Raw genomic sequence first — 23,799 nt, 5'->3', positions numbered from 1 at the left:
ACTGTGTCTTTACGGATATCGCTGCAGCCATCAGCACGCTCTTCTGTACCAATATCTGCACATGTTAACGCGCGCAGACATGATATCATATAGTGCGGCCGTGGGTTCGTGGCGGAGCATTTTAGCTCCTATCTCACAGCGGTTGATGATTTACATAAAACACATTTGCCCGTTCTTACCGCTGTGGGTAGGTACGGCCATGGTGTTGGCCAGTTGGTACAGCCGTTGCTGCTGCTCCTCAAAGCTGCCATGCTCATTAAGTGCTGACATCATACGTCTGTAGTGCTCCTCGGGGGTCATCTGAGCCAATGGCTCCTCCAGCAAAGGAGTCTGGGAGTTTTCTGCAGAAGAAAAAAAAAGTTAAGAACTTTTTCACGCATATAAAATTGCTGTGGACATCGCAACAATTACCAAAACAAGGTAAAACATGTGTGCTCTAAAGGGACATTAAATGTAGAAATTTTCTAGTAGGATTTTATACATATTCCTGAAACAAACAGTGGGGTAAGAAATCCTTCAGCAAAAACAGCGGTTAATCAGCTGCTGAACTTTTCCAGAGAAATTAATGAGCTAGGGCTTAAACTTTTAGTGCAAACAGGCCATGGGGAGAGGATCCTGCTGCAGTCAGTTGTCTTCCACATCCTTGCTGTCCTTTAAAGTGTTTCACTGGCCTCCAGTATCTGTTTCTTCTGTGTACTGGGAAGAGTCCATTTTTTAAGGCAAGTTGTCCAAAAATTATCACAGGACAGCAAGGATGTGGAAGAGGAGGAACATGAGTGACCTTTTGAGACCCCCACCGATCACGAGAATAAGGTGTCTGAAGAATTTCATGTAAATGTAGCAGCGGTTCATCATGTGCACGGCGGCTCCATTCATTCTTATGGGAGTGCTGAAGAGCGGCCGACCGAAGCTTGACTATTTCCAGGGGTCCCATTAAGAATGAACAGATCAGATGTGCACACGATCGACCACTTCTCCAGTCACACAGGGTTCTTCAGAGACCTCATTCTCGTGATTGGTGAGGGTTCCAGAGATAGGAAAGTTATCCTTTAAAAACCTAAGCATTTTCAAGAGTTTATGCATTAATTTCAAGTCTAAAAAATGTGTTGGTGATGCCTAACCTTTTTGTTCTATTTGTTTTTTGTAAACTGATGTCTATAGAAGCTTTTATTGTCTGGCTGCTAAAATAGAATCAAAACTGGCTCCAGGTTTGGTCTAACTGGCTCCTAAAATGTAATTAATAATAAGTCCATCCCAGATATTGGACATAACACAATATTCCCCAGCTTCACACCTGCACCTCGCAATGTAGATGCACACCTGGGTACATAGACTAATCAAAAATTTATCTCCAGACGCCCCTGTGCGTATATTTAGAGTATGCCGTCACCTGCACACGCACAACTCAGTGACCTTTCTGGAAATAGGCAGAGCCAGCCTTGGGGGAAAGAAAATGCAATTACATTCATAAAGACTGGAGTGTGACGCTTCCGGGGCACGAAACACACAAACAGATGAGGTGACTATCCTCGAAAAAGAGTAAAATGCTTTAGTGGGTGTAAGAGACGTTCGGCGAGGACTGTGCAATGAATAGAAGCAAGCAAGTCTGAAGGACACAGTGTTCATTGCCTTTATAAAGTGATCTACAGATACAGAGAGCATCGGAAAAGAAATCGACCAGAAAAAAAAAAAGTGATAATTTTTGGACAACTTGCCTTCAAAGATGAACTCTTCCCAGTACACAGAAGAGACAGATACTGGACACTGCTTTAAAGGGAATATGTCATCAGAAAGTGAACAATTGTTTAAATCAGGTTTTATGGTAAATATAATATTGTTTGATGTCACTATCTTTAAACAAAAATTTTCACACTTGGCACGAAGTCAAATACTAGACTCCTACTTCCTATAATGATCTCTGCCTAGATCAGAGCATGCCTAGAAAACTCTCCTATACAAGGCAGCGAGTCAGAGCCATCGCCCATGTGACTGTCGGAAAAAGTAAGAGCCATAGCCCATGTGACTGCGGGAAAAAAGGAAGAATCATAGCCCATGTGACTGCGGGAATATAGGAAGAGCCATAGCCCATGTGACTGCAAGAAAAAAGGAAGAGCCATAGCCCATGTGACTGCGGGAAAATAGGAAGATCCATAGCCCATGTGACTGCGGGAAAATAGGAAGAGCCATAGTCCATGTGACTGCGGGAAAATAGGAAGAGCCATAGCCCATGTGACTGTGCAAAAATAGGAAGAGCCATAGCCCATGTGACTGCGGGAAAATAGGAAGAGCCATTGGCCATGTGACTGCGGGAAAATAGGAAGAGCCATAGCCCATGTGACTGTGCAAAAATAGGAAGAGCCATAGCCCATGTGACTGCGGGAAAATAGGAAGAGCCATTGGCCATGTGACTGGGGGAAAATAGGATGAGCCATAGCCCATGTGACTAAGGGAAAAAAGGAAGAGCCAGAGCCCATATGACTGGGAAAAAAGGAAGAGCCATAGCCCATGTGACTGCGGGAAAAATGTAAGAGCCATAGCCCATGTGACTAAGAGAAAAAAAATCAGGAAGTGCGAGTCTAGCATTACACCTAGTGGCCAGTGTGAAAATTGCAAGATTTCTGTTGTTTATTTATTATTTACAAAAAAAACATCACACTTATTAAAAAATGCATTTGACATAAAAACCCAGATGTAATCAACAGGTCATTTTCTGATGACACAATTCCTTTGACAATATCAGAGGAGTCCTCCCCTGCACTCGGACCACCAGCAATGCACATGGGTGCAGTGAAAAACAAACATTTTGGGGGGCTCTAGACGGTCTCCAGCAAATCACTTAAAACAAAGTCTGTTTTCTTTTGCTTATTAGTAACTCAAAAAGGTGGGAAATCGAGTGGATTGGGAGCTGGGTTTGTAACAGTAACAGAAAGTAGCATCAAATGCTATTCTCCTGCCAAAAGTTATCAGACTAAATCAATATGGTCCTAGAATCCTCCAGATGGCAGTTGCAAAAAGTTCTGATGCAGTCGGAAAAGAAGTTTACTAAAAAAAAAAAAAAAGTAAACTTTTGTAAAAAGTTCTGATGCAGGTGCAAAAACAGTTTACTTTTTTTTTTTAGTAAACTTCTGCATCAGAACTTTTTGCAACAGTCATCTGGAGGATTCTAGGACCACATTGATTTAGTCTGATATATTTGGCAAGAGAATAGCATTTGATGCTGTTAGGATACAATCCCACGTTGAGCTTTTGGTGAATTTTTGATGTTACAGATTTTCTGCACCCTTTAAATTATATAGGTTACTTGTATTATTTTCAAAAATACGCAGCATAAAAAAACCTCATCCTAAATACTTATAGTGATTCTTTGCAAACCGTTCTTCACTTTTGATTGGCAGAGAAAGAGGTTGGATAACAAAGTTATAAAGACTCAACCAAGCAAAATAATGAATGCTATTTTTATTAATTAATTATTATTATTTATTATTATACACCAGAGATGAGTGCAGCGATCAGTAGGTGGCAACACACACTACACTGTGTTCCAAATTATTATGCAAATAATATTTTCTCAAATTACCTATATGAATTGCAGCCATTGTAATTTTCCAGTCAAATAACTTTTCATGCGTTTCCGCGGCGTTTTTTCAGTTGTGTAAACGCCGCGGAAACGCATTAAAAACGCATGGTAGAAGGGAAGCAATGTTCCCCAATGGAAATCCGCATGTGCTGTGCCCATGATGCGGATTTTTCCGCAGCGTTAACGCTGCGGTCAAAAATCCGCAGCATGTCAATTAATTTTGCGGAAACGCGGCGATTTCGCCGCCATTGACTTGCATTAGAACGCGCCAATTCCGCAAGACAGCATTTGTACTTGCGTTATTGGCGCGTTCTAATATGCGGATGGTACCCGAGTGTGGAGGAGAGGAGAGTCTCATCCACACCCAGGTACCATTAAAAAAGCTGTAAAAAAAGAATAAAATAAAAAATAAATGTATTCTTACCTTCTGTCGGCCCGCGCAGCGCTCCCGCTTGGTTCCCGGCACTTGCAGTGAGTTGTAGGACCTGCGGTGACGTCAGAGTCATGTGACGGGTCACGTGACGCTGACGTCGGCAGGTCTTTCAATTCAAAGTTGCCGGCAGCCGGGAACTTTGTAAAGCAGGACAGCGCGGGCCATCAGAGGTAAGTATATACACTCTCTCGGGTCACACTATATAAATCCATGCTGTTTGCATGGATTTATATAGTGTGACCTAGTTGTCAAGCACTTTCCAGGTGATGCTAAAATCGCCTGGAAAGCGCTTGTCAATCTGCATGCGGAAACGCATGTGAATCCGCATGTGGATCCGCATGTATTCTGCAGGAAAAACGCATGCACAATCTGCATGCGTTTTTTTTGCCAGGGAGATGCAGAAATGATGCAGAAATTTTCTGCTTCATTTCTGCATCGTGTGCACATACCCTTAGAGTACAATTGAAAGGTTTTTGCACAAACTGCCTATGATAACAGTATATTTTTAAAAAAATAAAAAACTCAAACTGCACTCAAAATGCATGTTCCAAATTATTATGCACAGCAGAGTTTTCAACCTTTTCATTTTAATAAAGAACAAAAAAATGTTCATTTTTGAAATGATAAGCATTAGCAGGTTATTACAAACTGAAATCAAACAGTTTTCAACTCAAAACTTTATTCTAGGTGATGTTACATTTGCACATAGGACCGCTTGTTCGAAAGGAGCTTCTGAACTCTCTCGTCCATTGAATTTGTCAGGTTTTGGATGGTTTCTGCTTTAATTGCTTTGCATGAGAACAGAATATCCTCCCAGAGCTGTTGCTTAGATGTGAACTGCCTCCCGCCATCATAGACACTCCTTTTGATGATGCTCCAGAGGTTCTCAATGGGGTTGAGGTCAGGGGAGCATGGGTGCCACACCATAAGTTTGTCCCCTTTTATGCCCATAGCAGCCAGACATGCAGATGTGTTATGTGCAGCATGAGACGGGGCATTATCATGCATGAAAATGATCTTGCTGCGGAATGCACGGTTCTTCTTCTTGAACCATGGAAGGAAGTGCTGTTTGAGAAACTCAATATACATTATGGAGTTCATCTTTACCCCTTCAGGGATCCTAAAAGGGCTGACAATCTCTCTCCCCATGATTCCAGCCCAAAACATTACTCCACCTCCTCCTTGTTAGCGCCGTAGCCGTGTTTGCATGGGGCGTCCATCAACCAGCCATCCTCCACTCCATCCATCTGGACCATCAAGATCATTTCATGCATGATAATGCCCCGTCTCATGCTGCACATAACACATCTGCATCTCTGGCTGCTATGGGCATAAAAGGGGACAAAATTATGGTGTGGCACCCATGCTGCCCTGACCTCAACCCCATTGAGAACCTCTGGAGCATCATCAAAAGGAGTGTCTATGATGGCAGGAGGCAGTTCACATCTAAGCAACAGCTCTGGGAGGGTATTCTGTCCTCATGCAAAACAATTGAAGCAGAAACCATCCAAAACCTGACAAATTCAATGGACGAGAGAGTTCAGAAGCTCCTTTCGAACAAGCGGTCCTCTGTGCAAATGTAACATCACCTAGAATAAAGTTTTGAGTTGAAAACTGTTTGATTTCAGTTTGTAATAACCTGCTAATGCTTATAATTTCAAAAATTACCATTTTTTTGTTCTTTATTAAAATGAAAAGGTTGAAAACTCTGCTGTGCATAATAATTTGGAACATGCATTTTGAGTGCAGTTTGAGTTTTTTATTTTTTTTAAAATATACTGTTATCATAGGCAGTTTGTGCAAAAACCTTTCAATTGTACTCTAATAGTTATTTGACTGGAAAATTACAATGACTGCAATTCATATAGGTAATTTGGGAAAATCTGAGAAAATATTACTTGCATAATAATTTGGAACACAGTGTATACACAGAAATTCTCTAAGCCATGTTTGATTAGTCATTAAACGTTATTTGGGGAGATTATACAATTGCTGATCCAGGATCCGAGATGTGCCTTGTAGTACACAGGTCGACACCATAATCTGCTCATGCTTTTGGATTAAGGAAAAAAAAAAAAAAAAGAGAAAATGCCAAGACATTGATCTGTAATTACCAAGTAGTCCAGACAAAACCTGATCTGGAGCTTTAAATGCCCTCAGCCCCCTCTAATACCATGCTCACTGCAGCTTTCCGGTGTCTGTTCTGGTCATTACCGGCTAATATGGCCAAAGACTGGACATTGATCCAGCCAAATCTCCGAAAGGCACCAGAAAGGCGATGGATGGAGCAGAGAGCAGCATCTGTCTGTCTGTCTTCCTTCCCCTCTGACTCGCAAGAACAATAATTATCTGGCGACTGAAGGAGAAGCTTCAGCCAATTAGCGAGTGCACCACGGTCTTCCCGGCAGCTGGAAAGGTTGAATGGGTCGTAGAGTGGACAGACGGCCAAACTACTTATCTTACAATATGTTATTGAGTGCTGGAGACCTCTCCAAAGGGGATTCTTGTAAGGTTAGTAGGAAACAAAGAATTTCCTCCCAAATTAAACACCTGCAAATACAAGTTCCTGAACCATCCCTGTGTGAGGACTTCTAATTTATGCACATTTACATTGCCTTTGCCGGTTGTGTCAGTCTTTACTGTATTTATCATTCTATTCGAGTCACTGGGAAAATCAGGATAAACAATAAAATGATTTGCAGGAGGGCATGAGGATTTTTTTTTTTTTTTTTTTTAAAGCGCGTGATGATAATCAGAATTACTGTAATGCATCCGCTATCACTTTCCTGGAAATCGTATTCCCTAAAGCAATGGCCTAATCTGAACTCAATGCCTAATGCAATGCTGGACGAAGGGCCCACGTCACCAGCACATCTAGAAGTTTTCCACTGGAGCCAAACTTTTTGCATCTTGTCTGGCCAGTAAAAAGTTGGATTTGGCTCCTGGACTGGGCGTTTTTATGTAGCCATCAGTAAAGTGTCTTTTCATGGACTATTATAGGACAAAACAACTTCAAACAACGTAGATGTAGCAGAGCTGAAGCTGTCGTTATACCGGCAAGGGCCTCTATCATTTATTTCCACACTCCGATAACTTCAAAATTATCTGAAGACCAAGTCACCCGATAATCGCCCGGCACTTTAGGGGTTAACGCCAAAGAGTTGGGTTTTTTTTTTTTTTTTAAGGCCTCCAACTGGGTTCATTGTGTCAGGGCTGTCTTATAATGAGAATGATTCAAGGAGACCTCAATACAAAGGAAGGAATCTACAGAGACTCCAAAAATAAAAACACTAATTATTTCTGATTAATTTTGTTTGGTAGCGTGAACAGAAGCTCAGAGAATTAATTGCTATGTATTTTTTTTTTTCATCCACATTTTTTTCTTCCGCTGCTCAGAGCGCAGTGTAATTATCCACTGTGAGCTCTTAGGAGAGTGTGCGTTTCCTCAAATCCTAACTCTGAGGTTCAATAATAAAAATACTAAAAAAAAAAATCAAGAAAATGCATAATTGTGATAAGCAGGAATCAGGGGTTGGACCTTAAAGGGGCTGTCCATAAAAATCCTTTATTAAACTATATAAAAGGAGAAATCACTGAGGTCTGAACACTGGGAACCCCTGCAGTCCCAATAAAAGTGCCAAAGTCCCCTGTGTGAATGGAGTGTGCATGCGTGACCACTGCTCCAATCACTGTCTATGGTCACGCATGCGCACTACACAGAGCTGTAGAATAGTGTGGTGCTCGCGCATGCTCACTACTGATCTACAGCCCTGTAGAACAGTGAGGTGGCCATGCATGCTCACTATTGATCTACAGACCTGTGGAACAAACAGTGTGGTGGTCGCTCATGCTCACTACTGATCTACAGACCTGTAGAACAAACAGTGTGGTGGTCGCGCATGCTCACTACTGATCTACAGACCTGTAGAACAGTGTGGTGCTCGAGCATGCTCACTACTGATCTACAGCCCTGTAGAACAGTGTGGTGCTCGAGCATGCTCACTACTGATCTACAGCCCTGTAGAACAGTGTGGTGATCGCGCATGCTCACTACTGATCTACAGACCTGTAGAACAAACAGTGTGGTGGTCGCGTATGCTCACTACTCATCTACAGACCTGTAGAACAAACAGTGTGGTGGTCGCGCATGCTCACTACTGATCTACAGACCTGTAGAACAGTGTGGTGCTTGCGCATGCTCACTACTGATCTACAGACCTGTAGAACAAAGTGTGGTGGTCGCGCATGCTCACTACTCATCTACAGACCTGTAGAACAGTGTGGTGGTCGCGCATGCTCACTACTGATGTAGAGACCTGTAGAACAGTGTGGTGGTCGCGCATGCTCAGTACTCATCTACAGACCGGTAGAACAGTGTGGTGGTCGCGCATGCTCACTACTGATCTACAGACCTGTAGAACAGTGTGGTGCTTGCGCATGCTCACTACTGATCTACAGACCTGTAGAACAGTGTGGTGCTCGCACATGCTCACTACTGATCTAGAGACCTGTAGAACAATGTGGTGCTTGCGCATGCTCACTACTGATCTACAGACCGGTAGAATAGTGAGGTGGTCGCGCATGTTCACTACTGATCTATAGACCTGTGGAATAGTGTGGTGGGCGCACATGCTCACTACCGCTTCATTCACACTTTGGGATCACTACCCTTATGATTTGGTAGAGTTCCCCTAGGTTTGATCACCACGGTTCATACATTTATCACCTATCCTATGGTAGGTGGTAAATGTTAAATATGATACAACCCCTTTAATAGGGATATCATGATACTTGTAGTTCCACAATGACTCAAGTCCTCTCTAGAATCATATCTATATAAGGCTCTTTTGACTCTATTATCATGGGTTCCATAAAAACAAGTTATATCCATGGGACAGGGGATAATTTGCTGGTTGCTGAGGGTCCGACAGCTAGGACCACCAACGATCCTGAGATCAGGCCTCTGAGACCCCAAGAACAGCCCCCATCCTGAATGGAGTGCAAGTGTGCATGCTCGGCCTCCGCTCCTCCATTCATTGTCTATGGGACTGTCAGAAATAGCCGAGCACAGTCCAATAGTCAATGGAATGGGAGCTCAAATCAGGATTGCTATGGGCCCTGGCGGTCAGACCCCCAGTGATCATCTATTTATCCACTAACCTATGCATAAGCAATAACTTTGGGGGAGGGGGGGGGGGGCGACAAGCCGCTAATAGAGCCATCATATGTCCATAGGATCTATCTGGACCTATAATCGGGGTGATCAGTTTTCATCAGTTCTTGATGCTGCAAAAAATTCCACTCTTATCACTAACACTCAAAATCTGACAGAACTGAACCAATTTCCGGAATAATAAATATTTTAAATGATAAAAGTTTATAAAATGCTTCGGTTCACACAGTACAGAGCATTTAGAGGGGCTTCAGCATTTACAAGATAACTCCCATTATGTTAGGGAGTGAACAGATACTACTTTTGGAACCATATACAATCAGGAATCATCCTACTGCTATAGATATAAGCGTAAACTAGAGCAAACATCCAATTCAAAATCTCTTCTACATGACATATACCCCAAGGAGATGATGACATTGTTGCATTTCTTAGAAACTCACATCAAAAGGCTACAAAATGTACCATACATCTCGTTTCATTTTAAACAAAGTGGGTTTTGTAGAAAAAGAAGTGGAAATGAAAAGAACATCCAATAATCAATACAAAAGTGATAATCTGGAGTCAAAACAATGAGAAACTCTAAGAAAACTAAAAGTGATATTGGAATATAGGTATCTACCCCTCTTCTCTGTTTTTTAATAACTAAATAAAAAATAATAAAGAATTCTCAAACTTCAATCTAGTCCAAGACTAAAGAAAGTTACAAGTCCTCGCTTTAAAGGGGGATTATAATAAAAATGTAAAATGAGATCGAAGGGTTGCGAAAGCTATTGAGAATTCGCCCCATAGACATTCAGCAGCTGCCAAAAGCCTTTTCACTCCGACACTGCCCTTCCTCATCCCGTCTCACGTTGGCAGCTCGGAATGGATTGGATCACGGCTTAATGTCTGGGCTGACATCATGTAAAGTTTTAGCCGCCTCATTAACACCCATCTGCATGCAGAGCAAATCATTAGGGTACGGAGGAGTGATGTCCCTGATAGCAATGAAAGGGTGGGCTAATGAGGCATTTTTATCCACTCACTAGCCCTTTTCCTCCTCCTTCCCGGTTACACTTTGACACTCCACAAACACATCACCTTGACAACTCTCCCTCCCTCCCATCCCCGCCCTCCGCAAGCTATACGGACCCCCCCCCCTACTCCGCCTTCTCACCCCCCCACCCTTACCCCACTTGCAATCAAGCTTTAAGGAAGCGCATGGGGTGCCACTTACCCTTCGGAGATTCGCTTCTGGCTTTCTTGCTTTCCAGTGGGCACTCGCTGTTACTGTTGGGAGAGCATTCTCGCTTCTTGCCTAAAAAGTCATCTGGAAGAAAAAAAATAAAATAAAATCAGAAAAAGATAGTTTTACGTTCTAAGAGTCCGATAAATATGTACACAACAATTAGACTTTACATAGATGGAACAAAAAAGGGCTAAATAAGGAAACAGACGATCAACCCATTACCGGGAAACCCACTAAGACGACAGTAGACAACAGTGGACGACAGTGATTTCGGTTCCCCCCCCCCCCCGGGTGGTGCGCCTGTGCTCGCCCAGGGAGGGAATCAATGAAAGGATTCGGAGCCATAAAAATATTAAATGCAAGTTATTCTTACTGAGATTCATCATCTGTCCCCTGTGTGTTTCCAAACCCTACAAAAGAAGCGTGAGATTCTTCTCAGCCTCTTATCCAAATGCTTCTACAACAGCCCTTAGCCGCATGGACTAAGTATTCCCTGCCTCTCTCCTCGGCTGTCTCGCTGGCTTTGCAACTGTCTCGCCTCCTCTGCCTGCCTGTCTCTTCCACTTCTCTGCCCTTCTGCTCGCGGATGTTACGGAAACGTCAGACTCTTTTGCATTAGTGAAGCTCTTCGAGCCAACGCAAATATCTAATATACAATTACAGCGTCCCCCTGCACAGATTTCCAATCAATACCCTCCTATTATGTGGCTGGGGGGAGGCTGGGAGCCTGATACTGCTGCACACGGCAAAAAGGAAGAGGCAGGCTGTCATTGGAAGCTTCAAATTCTCGTCTATCAAGAGCTCGTTACAGAAGAGATGCAGCATCTTATAGGAATACGCTACCTTCGGCGAAAGGGCTTGCTGTGCATGAGTGGTGCATGGCGCTCGCCAATTAGAACGTGTTCCTGTGTCTGCAGGAATAAAGAAGGGTTTTGTTTGTTTTTTTCCCAAAATGGAAAAATTTCTGGCAATTGTGCTTGTCGTTTTGGGGTCACTTGAAATATTAACCGAATAGATGCACAATTTTTCTTTGGTCATTTTTGACCACCCAGCACCTTTTCGGATTACAGCCACATTGACGTTTCCCATTCGCAGATCCATAACTAGTATCATTAGCGGATTCTTGAGCGGATTCGTTAGCAGCTGGCGAGCTATCTTTGGCCATGTCTACAGCGTGTGTCTCGTAAAAAGTTCTTCTGCGGCATAAAGGGCAGACAAACAAGCACAGGCAAAGTTTGTACAAAGTCACAGACCGTGTGCTCGGTCACAAATTCTGCAAACACAAACACTGGCAAATTGCCATTCAACCTTCAGCGTGTGCTCCTGCCAGGAACGTTACAGACAAGGAAGGGCAGGAACCTACAGGCTTGGAAAAGCGAGCCAGAAGCTACCCACACACAGGCACAGTCACCCGCTCCTGACAAACATAAACAGAGACTGTTCGCCACCATCACAATACGGTCGCAAGTTCTGCCGCTATAAAAGATGCCATTAATCTGAGCAATGTCTGCGAGATATTATTACAATGTCACGATAAATGCCTCTAACACTAAAGATTGTTCTAAAAAAAAGCCACCAGCTCCTCACCGGGGCTGACCTGTGAAGAACAGTAATAATTTCCAGGCAGGAATGGTTCATTAAGTAGACATGTCAACCAGAGCTCACTGTGAGCTATCACACAAAAAAATAAACTGGGATCCCCAGTACTAAAGCCAGATCCAGTGACCAACACCGATGGAGATTATAAATATATATACACAATGATCAAAAAAATAAAGGGAACACTTAAACAACACAATGTAACTCCAAGTCAATAACACTTCTGTGAAATCTACCTGTCCAGTTATGAAGCAACACTGATTGTGAATCAATTTCTCCTGCTGTTGTGCAAATGGAACAGACAACTGTTAGAAATGATAGGCAATAAGCAAGATATCCCCTATAATGGAGTGGTTCTGCAAGTGGTGACCACAGACCATTTCTCTGTTCTCATCCTTTTTGGCTGTTGTTTTAGTCACTTTTTCATTTTGCCATTGCTCTCACCCCTAGAGGTACAGTAGCATGGGGCGGTGTCTACAGTACAACCCACAGAAGTTGCTCAGGTAGTGCAGTTCATCTAGGATGGCACATCAGTGCGAGCTGTGGCAAGAAGGGTAGCTGTGTCTGTCAGCGTAGTGTCCAGAGCATGGAGCAGATACCAGAAGATGTGGAGGGAGCCATAGGAGGGCAACAACCCAGCAGCAGGACCTTTTACCTCCTCCTTTGTGCAAGGAGGAACAGGAGGAGCACTGCCAGAGCCCTGCAAAATGACCTCCAGCAGGCCACAAATGTGCATGTGTCTGCACAAATGGTTAGAAACCGACTCCATGAGGGTGGTATGAGGGCCCGACGTCCACAGATGGGGGTTGTGCTCACAGCCCAACACTGTGCAGGACGCTTGGCATTTGCCACAGAACACCAGGATTGGCAAAGTCGCCACTGGCGCCCTGTGCTCTTCACAGATGAAAGCAGGTTCACACTGAGCACATGTAATAGACGTGACATAGTCTGGAGATGCCGTGGAGAACGATCGGCAGCCTGCAACATACTTCATGACCGGTTTGGCAGTGGGTCAGTAATGGTGTGGGTTGGCATTTCTTTGGAGGGGCGCACAGCCCTCCATGTGCTCGCCAGAGGTAGCCTGACTGCCATTAGGTACCGAGAGGAGATCCTCAGACCCCTTGTGAGACCATATGCTGGTGCGGTTGGCCCTGGGTTCTTCCTAATGCAGGACAATGCCAGACCTCATGTGGCTGGAGTGTGTTAGTAGTTCCTGCAAGATGAAGGCATTGAAGCTATGGACTGGCCCGCCCGTTCCCCAGACCTGAATCCGATTGAGCACATCTGGGACATCATGTCTCACTCCATCCACCAACTTCATGTTGCACCACAGACTGTCCAGGAGTTGGCGGATGCTTTAGTCCAGGTCTGGGAGGAGATCCCACAGGAGACCATCCGCAACCTCATCAGGAGCATGCCCAGGTGTTGTAGGGAGGTCATACAGGCACGGGGAGGCCACACACAATACTGAGCCTCATTTTGACTTGTTTTAAGGACATTACATTAAAGTTGGATCAGCCTGTAGTGTGGTTTTCCACTTTAATTTTGGGGGTGACTCCAAATCCAGGCCTCCATTGGTTAATAAATTTGATTTCCATTGATGATTTTTGTGTGATTTTGTTGTCAGCACATTCAACTTTGTACAGAACAAAGTATTCAATGAGAATATTTCATTCATTCAGATCTAGGATGTGTTATTTGAGTGTTCCCTTTATTTTTTTGAGCAATATATATACCTATCTAGGCTTACACAAGATCAATCTTCCTACAGAGCGTTCATCCATCAACTCAACATGGTTTGAGAAGGAGCTGAAGGCCGTTAAATAAAAAGCAACTTCCAGTGTAACTATACCATAATAAAGTCAACCATATGCTTAGGATAAATTTGTTGGAATCAGATGAGAATCCGATGTCTTTGGTGGTTAAAGTGGTCGATCGGCAGAGAAAAATATTGTTTTTGGCCAACCAAAGCTTGCCATATACAGTATGTAGCTGCTGGCCATCTCTCCCGAATCGCCCATACACATGAACGACTAAATCAGCCATACACATGAGATAGCAGTCAGCTAAAGAATGCTTAGACAGATGGATCGGCCGACAGTCATCTTAGCCGTTTCTCCCATTTATAGGAACGATCCGGTGTTCTTTATGAGAGAGCTGCTGCCAAACATATATGTCGGTGGCTTATCTCAGGGAGAACAATGCAATTGGCAGTTTGAAATCGGACAAGCCAGATCCCTATTTACCCGACAATCATTGTCCGGCGCCCCCATACACATTAGACAATCAGCCAGACCCATCAATATCAGCGGGTTCAGCTGACATTAGTCTAGTGTGTATCGGGGGGGGGGGGACTTTAGGTTGGCCAAACGTTCAGGTAGAGAGAGGAGAAAACTGGTGCCTTATCTCCCCGGAAATCAAAAGAATTGGACATTTACATTCCAACCACAAGATTGTCCTCTTTCCTGATGATATCTTTTGAGGCAAAACCAGCTGATCCTGCCAAAATTGGTAGGTTCAGTCAACATCCATCTTAAAACTGGTCACGCTCATTAGATTGTTATCAGCAGGACCAGCCAACCATCTAATCTGTGAGCGTCTCCAATGACAGATTATTTTGGGGGAGAAAAGATCGGGCTTGTTCTCACAGCAGATGGGATAGAAGTACCTGGAAGCGGTTTAAGCTACTGTCCAAGTTGAAAACACATGCACGCTTAGCTGTGCCGAGTGTGCATGTGTATGAGGGAAGTCCTGGAGAGACTGCTGTCTCTGGTGTATGGACACCTGAAACCTTGCACAGCCCATTTACAGAGCCGTTGGTTTAGTTTGCATACATTGCTCTCAAGGGAAATGTGGGCTGTTATGTGGGGGTTCCTACATAACATAACATCCTGATAGGGGGTATTGTACAATTTGGACAGAGGAGGAGCAGGATTTTTTTTTGTTTCTACATCTATGCAGGAGTGACAAAATAAGGTCTTCAAAGATTCAAAAATGGCGGCTAGACTAAAAATATTACTATAATTTCAATAGGAAGTAATGACATGGTTCACCCACAGTATGTACAGCCAAACAAAAGACACGGTTAAAGAGATCATTTTCCATTCACGGTCTTGCTACACACCTTGATGTGCGCACATTCCCATTTTGTGCTCAGGATATAGTCTCCTAACAGCTTGTGTTTATTGGCTTGCAGTAGAGCAGATGTGTGTGGGATCGGGGTAGGTTCTGGCTCAGCCGGCACAAGCACCGTCCCAGATCTCTACAATGATTTACTGATTTGGCCCTTGCATTGCCACATGAGCATGTTCGAAAGGCTGGCTGGCAACGTAGGATTAGAGGGCAGCTGATAGATCGCATTTACTCACGTTACAGCAGAATAGAAATGTCGCTGATGGGGAGATGGAGTAAATGGATACGGACACCGAAGAATGTCATCCGTGAGGTCGATTCATCTGATTTCATGACACATAGATAAGACTACCACAACGCTTCACCTTGAACCTTGGGTCAATAGGCAGAATAGTCTAGTGTGAAAACGCTATTCTGCTATTTTTTGGTGCCAACCACAGGGGCTACCATCCAGCTTTCAGGTATTAATGGTAGATTTGCCTAATTATGCCTTGATCCCATATCAGTTTTGGAAAGGAACTGGAACTGTGGTCACATTGCTCATCGCTGCCAACATTACCCAAAACCACATACAAGATGAAAAAAATGGGCAAACAGAATTTCATAATTTAAATATACATATATATTTTTTTTGATCTGAAAAAACTAAAGTCTCTTCTATTACATCTATGGTTCCCTCTGTATTTCCCTCTCTCGTGCCATCCACAGATGAATAATGCTTACGATGAACCCTACGAGAAGCTGTCGTGCAGATCTGCTTGGTGTTTGTTACTGCGTAAGCCTTATGGCTGCCTGCGAGATAAGCCAAAGGTTGGTGCACAGATTGCAGATATGGGAAAGCGTTCAATTAGGGATAAACCTCTCCAAGGGATGTGCCTACTCCAAAGTTAGGATATAAAATGGTTCTTGCCATTTATAAAGCCATTTATGTAGCGGATGAGATTTTCTTTTGTATTATTATTATTTGTGCAATCCGTAAACAAAATAAAATTACACACCTCCTGATGAAGTTTTAACGAAACGCGCGTTGGGGTGATAGGGACACTACAACTAGCAGCCACACACTAATGTAAGTAAACTACTGACTTTTCAAATCTCTCCTGCTGAAATGTATTGGGGAAAGTTAACCCTTGCTATTTGAGTATATCAGGATTGCATTCTGAAGTATAAGTGCAATGTACGTTGTTCATTTGCTGCTTTATTGAATTGTTTTTCCCTACATCCAGGCTTAGCAGCCTCTTTATTATTATTTCATCTATGTACTGGTTTTAATTGTTTACCAAAATTTATATTTTAAATGGGTATATACTCTAAGGGCTATTTGTTATCCCCTCTCTGTGTTTTGATAAACAAAATAAAATTAGTAATATTCCAACTCTACGCTGCCGGAAAGAGTAGACGTAGAAATGCAATGGAATAAGAGTTATCAATCTGCTCATGACCTTATCTATAGAGTCATTTCTCTTGGGGGGGCATTGATATTGCCAATTTAAAGTATTAATTTCATCCAAAAAAAAAATTGAGCTGCACCCAGTTATTTGAGTAGTATAGTAGAGCCCAGCACTGGTCAATTTGTTCTAGACCCTTATACAGCCTTCATATGTTACTCATCTCCACGCATTTGCTTGAATCATGCAGTTTATGCCCCAATTCTGACTTCACCTGTGAACTGAATTGGTTTGGGGTGACTGCTCCCCAAAACCCTAAACCCATAGCCCTTTATTTGTACCCCACCCATTCCATACTCCCACAAGATCAGAAATCCATACTGTATATACAACCACTGGGGCTCCAACCATGAGCAACATATTATGACCTCGATCTCTATAATCATCCTGGTGATGTACAATACCATCCTGGTGATGAAGTATTTCAATTATACCATCCTGGCGATGTATAATACCATCCTGGTGATGTATAATACCATCCTGGTGATGTATACCATGAATGGAATTGAGCTGCAGCTCTCACAATGGCCACAACACAGTAAATGGAGCTGTGCTGTTCCATTTCCGTTCACATCCGACAGCCAGTGGAGCCGATTAGTCAGGGTGCCGGGTGTTGCATTCCCACCAATCTGATATTGGTAACCTGTCCTACGGATAGGTCATAACTATCATAAGCCTAGACAAGCCCTTTAAGTTATTTTTCTCCTATGGTTTCTGGTATCTTTTTTTTTTGCCTTTTTGCGCCTTGCCCAGGGTAAGTCCCCTGCGCCCCATCTCTACAATTATTATTATTTTTTCCTCTCCTCCACTCATGCCACCTTCTTCTACGCGTTACTTTTCCAACCCCCCCTCCTCTCCGCTTCCCTGGTCCTCACGAAGAAGACAGTTTGAAAGCTTTCCGCTTCGCTCTGGGCAGAGTCTCGGCTCTTGGAGCCAATCAGTGGCGGCTCTTCAGCCCCAGTGGGGCTCGGCAAACATTAGATCAATAAGTTATTAGCACCATTCTGTCAGCTGTAATGTGGAGATTGATTGTGCGGGAGCCCTGGTTTGCTGGCTGCCACTTCCCCAGCCTGATGAAGATGACAGATTAAGGGAATAAGAGAAAGGAATTAAGAAGTCTGTGCCGTCAGATGTGTCACGGACAGGAGACGCATTGGCCCCACCGATTTGTGGCTCATGCCAAGCTCTGGAGTTTGCACTTTGGGGCGCTTTACGCAGCGATGGGCTCAGTGGCATAGCTCTCTAAAGTCAGTGTGGTTAAGTGCTGCCTCATTAGCCGGGCACAGGCACGATGTGCCGCCGCCGCCTTCTAATGCTTGCTCCCGCAGCTGTGTTTGCCCTGCAGGTTGCTCTATAATAGCACAGAGAGCTCCATAGAGAGCACAAGGAAAGGAAACACGGTTGTAAAAAGAAGCAGGCAGCGAGAGGAAGGGGAGAGGCGGCGGAGTTTAGATCAAGGGAAAAAAATGAAAAAGGATACGGGAATTGAAGGAGACGGGAAAAATAAAAAGCCAAACAGAAATTGTATGTGGAAGGAATAATGAATGTGGCTAATAGGGGGATCTCGTAGAGCGGAGACGTTACTGACTGGATAATTATTACATCCGTACAAAATTTAGAATTGTCTAATGTCATGTAATGATGCCGCCGCCAATCCGACGACAGTCGCCATAATTCATTACCATCAGGATCCGTCTGAGCGAAGCATGAAATATTTTTTACTCTCGTTCCAGTTGTGGCAAGATAAATCCACACTAATCCCCGCGATGGGCTCGCTCAGCAGTAATGCGCCATGGTTGTACTATCAATGGGTATCTTGGTATAAAAAAAAAAAAAAAGAAGCAAACTTTCCATTTACATTTTGTGGATGGATACCATGCCAGTCGTTTTCAGGACTGGTAGAAAATATAATATTCATTTCTGTACCCAGTTTTGCTGCCGATTGTATTGGGAGTTGTTCAAGATTAGAAAAGCGTCTACTTTTTTTTTCCCATAAGAAACAGCGCCCCTCTTGTCCATGGGTTGTGTTTGGTATTGCAGTTCCATCACAATCACACACAGCCAAGACAAGAGTTGGACCTTTTCCTGGGAGGGATGATATTTAGATAATATTGCCTAATATCTAATTTTGCTTTTCTTCCATTAGTGACAGAACACACGGGTCGGCTAGCCCCACATGACTGAAATGCTGCCCACCCGCAGTGGTCACTGACCACATGATTTGGTTTCAAAATTGCATGGCTATTGTCCACCACAGTTAACCCAAAGCTGGAACAGAACAGCTCCACTCACTGCGTTGTGGTCATAAATAATAATAATCTTTATTTATATATAGCGCTAACATATTCCGCAGCACTTTACATACATTATCGTCACTGTCCCCATCGGGGCTCACAATCTAGATTCCCTATCAGTATGTCTTTGGAGTGTGGGAGGAAACTGGAGAACCCGGAGGAAACCCACGCAAACACGGGGAGAACATACAACTCCTTGCAGATGTTGTCCTTGGTGGGATTTGAACCCAGGACCCCAGCGCTGCAAGGCTGCAGTGCTAACCACTGCGCCACCATGCCGCCCTACATTAGGAGAATTGCAGCTCAGCTCCATTCACAATTTACATCCGGGCACCAGAATGATTAAACAGTGCTAGGTCATAAAATGTTGCCCATGGTTGCATCCACAGTATGGATTTCAGATCAGATTAGTCAGTACCCAGTAGTGACTACTATCAGAGCACTGGAGTTCGGCTCCATACACCATTTACATCCAGCCTCTGCAAAATGATGATCGGTGGCGGTGCCAGGTGTTGGACACTCACTGATCTGATATTGATGACCCATTCCCAGAATAGCTCATCAACATCAAAGTGGTGCAAAATACTTTTAAAAAGTAACTAAACTTTCAGGAAGTTTTTCCATATTTGGCAGGAAATTACATTGAATGCAAATCAGTGGTGGTCCGGGTTCTGAGACCCCCAGACAGCGCACACACCTGCCCGATTGTGCACCCTCAGAGCAGAGTTGGGATTAGCTAGAAATCCATGACTACAGAGCCCATGCTTTCTATTGAATCTGTACTCCGCTCTGTGCGTGCTCCGCATCCTGCACTGTTCAGAGGTTCATTGAGCAATCGGCGGGGGTCCCGGGACCTTGACCCCACCAATTTGCAGGCAATTAAAGTGCTTGCCAAATATGAAAAAACTTACTGAAAGTTTAGTTCCTCTATCCCACCGATCCCCTGTTCTGAGAACTTCCAGTTGAATGTACATGTGTAAGGGTACCCATTTTGTGTGGGGGTTTGGATGTAAGCCCCGACGGGGCCACCGGAAGAGTGCCTGAAAGCACCCTAATACATTGTACTTTATCAGGGTGGCAAAAGGCGACATTACACTTAGGGCTTGGTCACATTACATATTTCTCTACAGCCAGTACTTCAAGGAACAATTTCTGTCCCAACTGCGGGTTTCATGATCTGAACCATCAGGCATATATGGATATATGGGGCTGTTCATTCAGGTTATGGGACCAGCTGTCAGGTCGGGAATTGCAGCCATAATACATATTTAGAATGCAGCCACTATACGGCCATGTGAATAAGCTCTTAGAAAGTAATGGAGACAGAACACTATACAATAGGGAGTCCGTCAATATAAAAACACTCCATCTGTAGACTATCATTTGTGGCATTGCCCATATAGGACATTGTCAAATATAACCATTTATGTCAGTCTGACTATAAATGCAACTCAACCGAAATGACTGAAAACTTTTTTTTTTTTTTTTATAAATTAGGGTCCATAACTAGTTTGAGACCACTGCCAAACTTATTCTACTTCACTTTTTGGACATTGTCCTAGTATTAAACAGTGAGAAAGTTGGAAAACAGGTGATATTTGTGGGGAACAAAAAGTAGGGGGAAAGGATATCATGGCCGTCATGCATGAGAAAAGGAAGACGTTGTATTGTGGAAGGTAAGAATATACTATTCTCGGGTTTACTTTGCCTTCTGTCACTTCTAGACAGCTGCAGTGCTGACAGCAAAGCTCATCCGAGGAGCAGCCTTGTGGATTGCAAGAGGACGCATGGCAAGGGGCAAGAGAAAAGGTCAAGAACGAAGCGACCATAGAGCTCCACAGGCAAGTTATCACTCAGTTACCAACTTGAAGAAGCCTTCAAAAAGGCAAGATGACAAGTCCTGAGAATGTACAGTCTACAGAAGCAACACCTTGAAAGCAAAACGGGTCCCCACGCACATATCTGCTGTAAACCCATCATGGAGGTCTAGGTTATTGGCTGCAACCGACTAATCTAGCAAGCTCTGGGAAACAGTCTTATGATGACTGGCTGGCTCGCCACCTTAAGTTGCTCAATGACTTTGTCCTTCAGAAGCATTAAGGCTGCACCTTTCTGCAGCCCTCGCTATATTTGTCTTTTCGCTCTTCCTGCTGTGACTGTCTCCTTTTACCATCACTGTGTCAATTTTTCACAGCCAACTTCCCCCCTGTCAGTGAGACTCCGCTTCACTTTCTTGTGTGCGGCGGAGGGCTGAGGTTTTCACGCCATTGCCGTGCAGCGGCACGTGTAGGAGCCAGGTGAATCCTGAATTCCTGTCACGCTGATTGCACACAGATATGGGCTGCCCATCCATACAAGACCTCATCAAGCTGAAGAGCTGACAATCAAACCTGAACATGAAACTGCAAGCCCGTCAGCTGCCGCATCCGTAGACCACTGGTCGGCTACCCAACTACCAGCAATACATCTGGGTCACTTTAACGTGGACATCACATATCACAATACTGCATTGGGCTCTGTTCACATTTACACTTGTTATCTGTTTGTAACGGATCCTGTACTAAAAAAAAAAAGAACTATGATCGTCATCCGTAAATGGAACAAAAACGGAAACTATCTGCTATGATCCGTTTCCCATAGTCTTGAATGTTAAAATAAAAGGAGGGATCCAGTTGCTATCCGTTATTTCGTTTCGGACAAATTTCGTTTTGTGATCCAGCTAGAAAGCGGACTGCAGTCAAACGGAAGACAATTTAGGACATTTCCGTCCCCATTCAAGTGGATGGATCCTGTATTGGATCATTTTATTTCCGGTTTTGTCATTTCAAATAAAAAAAAAAAGGAAAGAACTACAGGACGTGTGAACAGAGTCCAACACGCATTCTAGAATACAAAATACGGAGAGCCAACGTCAGACGTTTACAAGTCCCTAAGAAAATGAAGGAAATGTTCTTTGCATTAGTGGAAGTAGTTCTTTCCTTTTATCTCCCTGCAGCTGAACTAAATGCATTACTGTGAACTTTGAACAGATATCGATATTACCAAGGAGAGTTTAGTTTTGTTGAACCAGTGATGGAAAATAAAAAAATGGCCATTGTTTAAAGGGAACCAGGTGTCATTTGGGGGGCAACATTCTGCCCTCTTGTTATTTTTAGGGCAATACAAAAGGATTTGTAAACATTTTCAATCTAAACTGTCTCATTGCCTTTGCAACTTACATGCAGAACATGGTGGCAACAGAGAGGGTCACAGGATCTCCTGCCCTCCCTCTGTGCCTTGTCCTTGGGCTTCAGGTTATCATGTGCAACATTAAGCAAACACTCTGTGCCAATGTCTAACAGGTGAGACCAGGATATCCTGCCCGCCTATTAACCCTTTCAGTGAAAAGGAAAAAAAACAAAAGGATTAAAAAAAAAAAATGCAACACCACCCCAAAATATAATTAGACTCTTCACATATTGATAGAAACTATAAAAGTAACATTATTGCAAAGTATTCCGAAACTTTAAGCACATTGATTTTATAGACATTTTTTACGAGAATGCAGTTATAGATTATAAAAAATAAATAAACAATTGACAAATAAATAAAAATTGAACAATAAGGGAAAAAAAAAAAGAATAAATCCCCAAACATCTCTAATGGTATTATATACATGCACAACAAGTTATAAATGGATTCAAAAACATAAAAGTGACAAGTGAATAAAGAAAATCGCACGCATTTCAAGATGACATATTACCAGAATTGGCAAATATCCGCGGTGTAGATAGCAGAGGAGCCGGGGTTAAAGAGACAGGTGTCTGCATACGGAGGGCCATAAGAGAAAGGGCATGAGTGGCAGGGGAGGAGGGCAGGAGCGCTCTCTCCCCCTTTGGGCAGGGCGAATTAGCTAAAGTGGATGGTCAGGATTGTGCTTGTTTACAGAGACACCTCGAGCTGCTTAAAGAGGCTTCTAAATCTGTGTTTAATGTGCAAACCTGCAGCTTTCTGGGCTGCCTTTGTCAGGAGCCGGGGCTGCCTCATCCCTTTGTATGTCTTCTCCAATTAAGATTAAAGTGAGCCTTGTGCTCAGCTCATCCCTCTCTCCAGATAAAACCTCTGAGCTGCAGCCAGCACTGCACCTCCAGCCTTATCACCTGCTAATCTCATCCTTCCTGCAGATAACAGCCACTTTCTGCTCACACAACATTTCCCTGGTGCACAGAATATAGGCAGAATGCTTCATGGAGAAACAATGTGCTTTCACTGTGGCATCCTCCGACTTGATGCAAATCGCTTGTTAGCAGCCCCTTACACTGCCTGGTTATCTGCACAAATTCCTTTAAGAAAAAAATGGCTATTCTTCTCTGCAAACAGCGCCACACCTATCTACAGGCTGTGCGCAGTATTGCAGCTCATCCTCAAAGAAGTTGAGCTGCAATATCAGACATATCCATGGGCAGACGAAAGGCTGTTTATAGATAAAAGCAGCCATGTTTCTCCTAATTTTTAACAACCCCTGTAATGTCCCTATACTGCTGTGAAAGGCGTCTATTCAGGACCATGATGCCTTACTGGTACCTCGCCTAACCTGGATTAGCCTTCTAACTGGTCTCTAAGAGCTAATTTTTCCTTCCTAAAGCTATGTTCACATGTTGCGTTCTTTGGTGGTTTTTTTTGCAGGCAAAACCTGCTGTCTTTTTTTTGTTTTTGCGGCGTATTTGCTGCGTTTTTGTCATGTATATTTGTTTCTTGTGCATACTGATAAAGTCTAGAGCATAAAAAAAGTAATCTGATTCAACTTCATCAGGTTTTGGCACCAAAAAAGCAGCAAACTCTGATACCTGCGTTTTTTGCTGCATTTTTGCACTTACCAATGGGTAAAAGATGCTGCAAAAACGCTGAAAGAAGTAACATGTTTCTTTTTAAA

The 23,799-nt window shown here is 43.4% G+C and overlaps 1 protein-coding gene across 8 annotated transcripts in view; it reads right to left on the bottom strand.

Annotated features, from left to right (window-relative positions):
• The window catches only part of SAMD11 (sterile alpha motif domain containing 11), a 180,701-nt gene that overhangs the window by 33,722 nt on the left and 123,180 nt on the right, over positions 1–23,799 (bottom strand). For all 8 annotated transcript variants that reach the window (XM_073656947.1, XM_073656944.1, XM_073656946.1 and 5 more), the window contains exons 6-7: positions 10,403–10,495; positions 180–341 (exon numbers count right to left, since the gene is read on the bottom strand). In XM_073656947.1, the coding sequence (XP_073513048.1) occupies positions 180–341; positions 10,403–10,495 (255 nt within the window). The remainder of the gene's footprint in view (positions 1–179; positions 342–10,402; positions 10,496–23,799) is intronic.

This window comes from Phyllobates terribilis, unplaced genomic scaffold (genome assembly GCF_046119375.1).
Source record: "Phyllobates terribilis strain yellow unplaced genomic scaffold, ASM4611937v1 Scaffold_12__6_contigs__length_324123572, whole genome shotgun sequence".
Taxonomy (NCBI): Eukaryota; Metazoa; Chordata; class Amphibia; order Anura; family Dendrobatidae; genus Phyllobates; species Phyllobates terribilis.
Note: the sequence above shows the minus strand (reverse complement) of the source record. Positions and strands in the feature narration are given on the sequence as shown.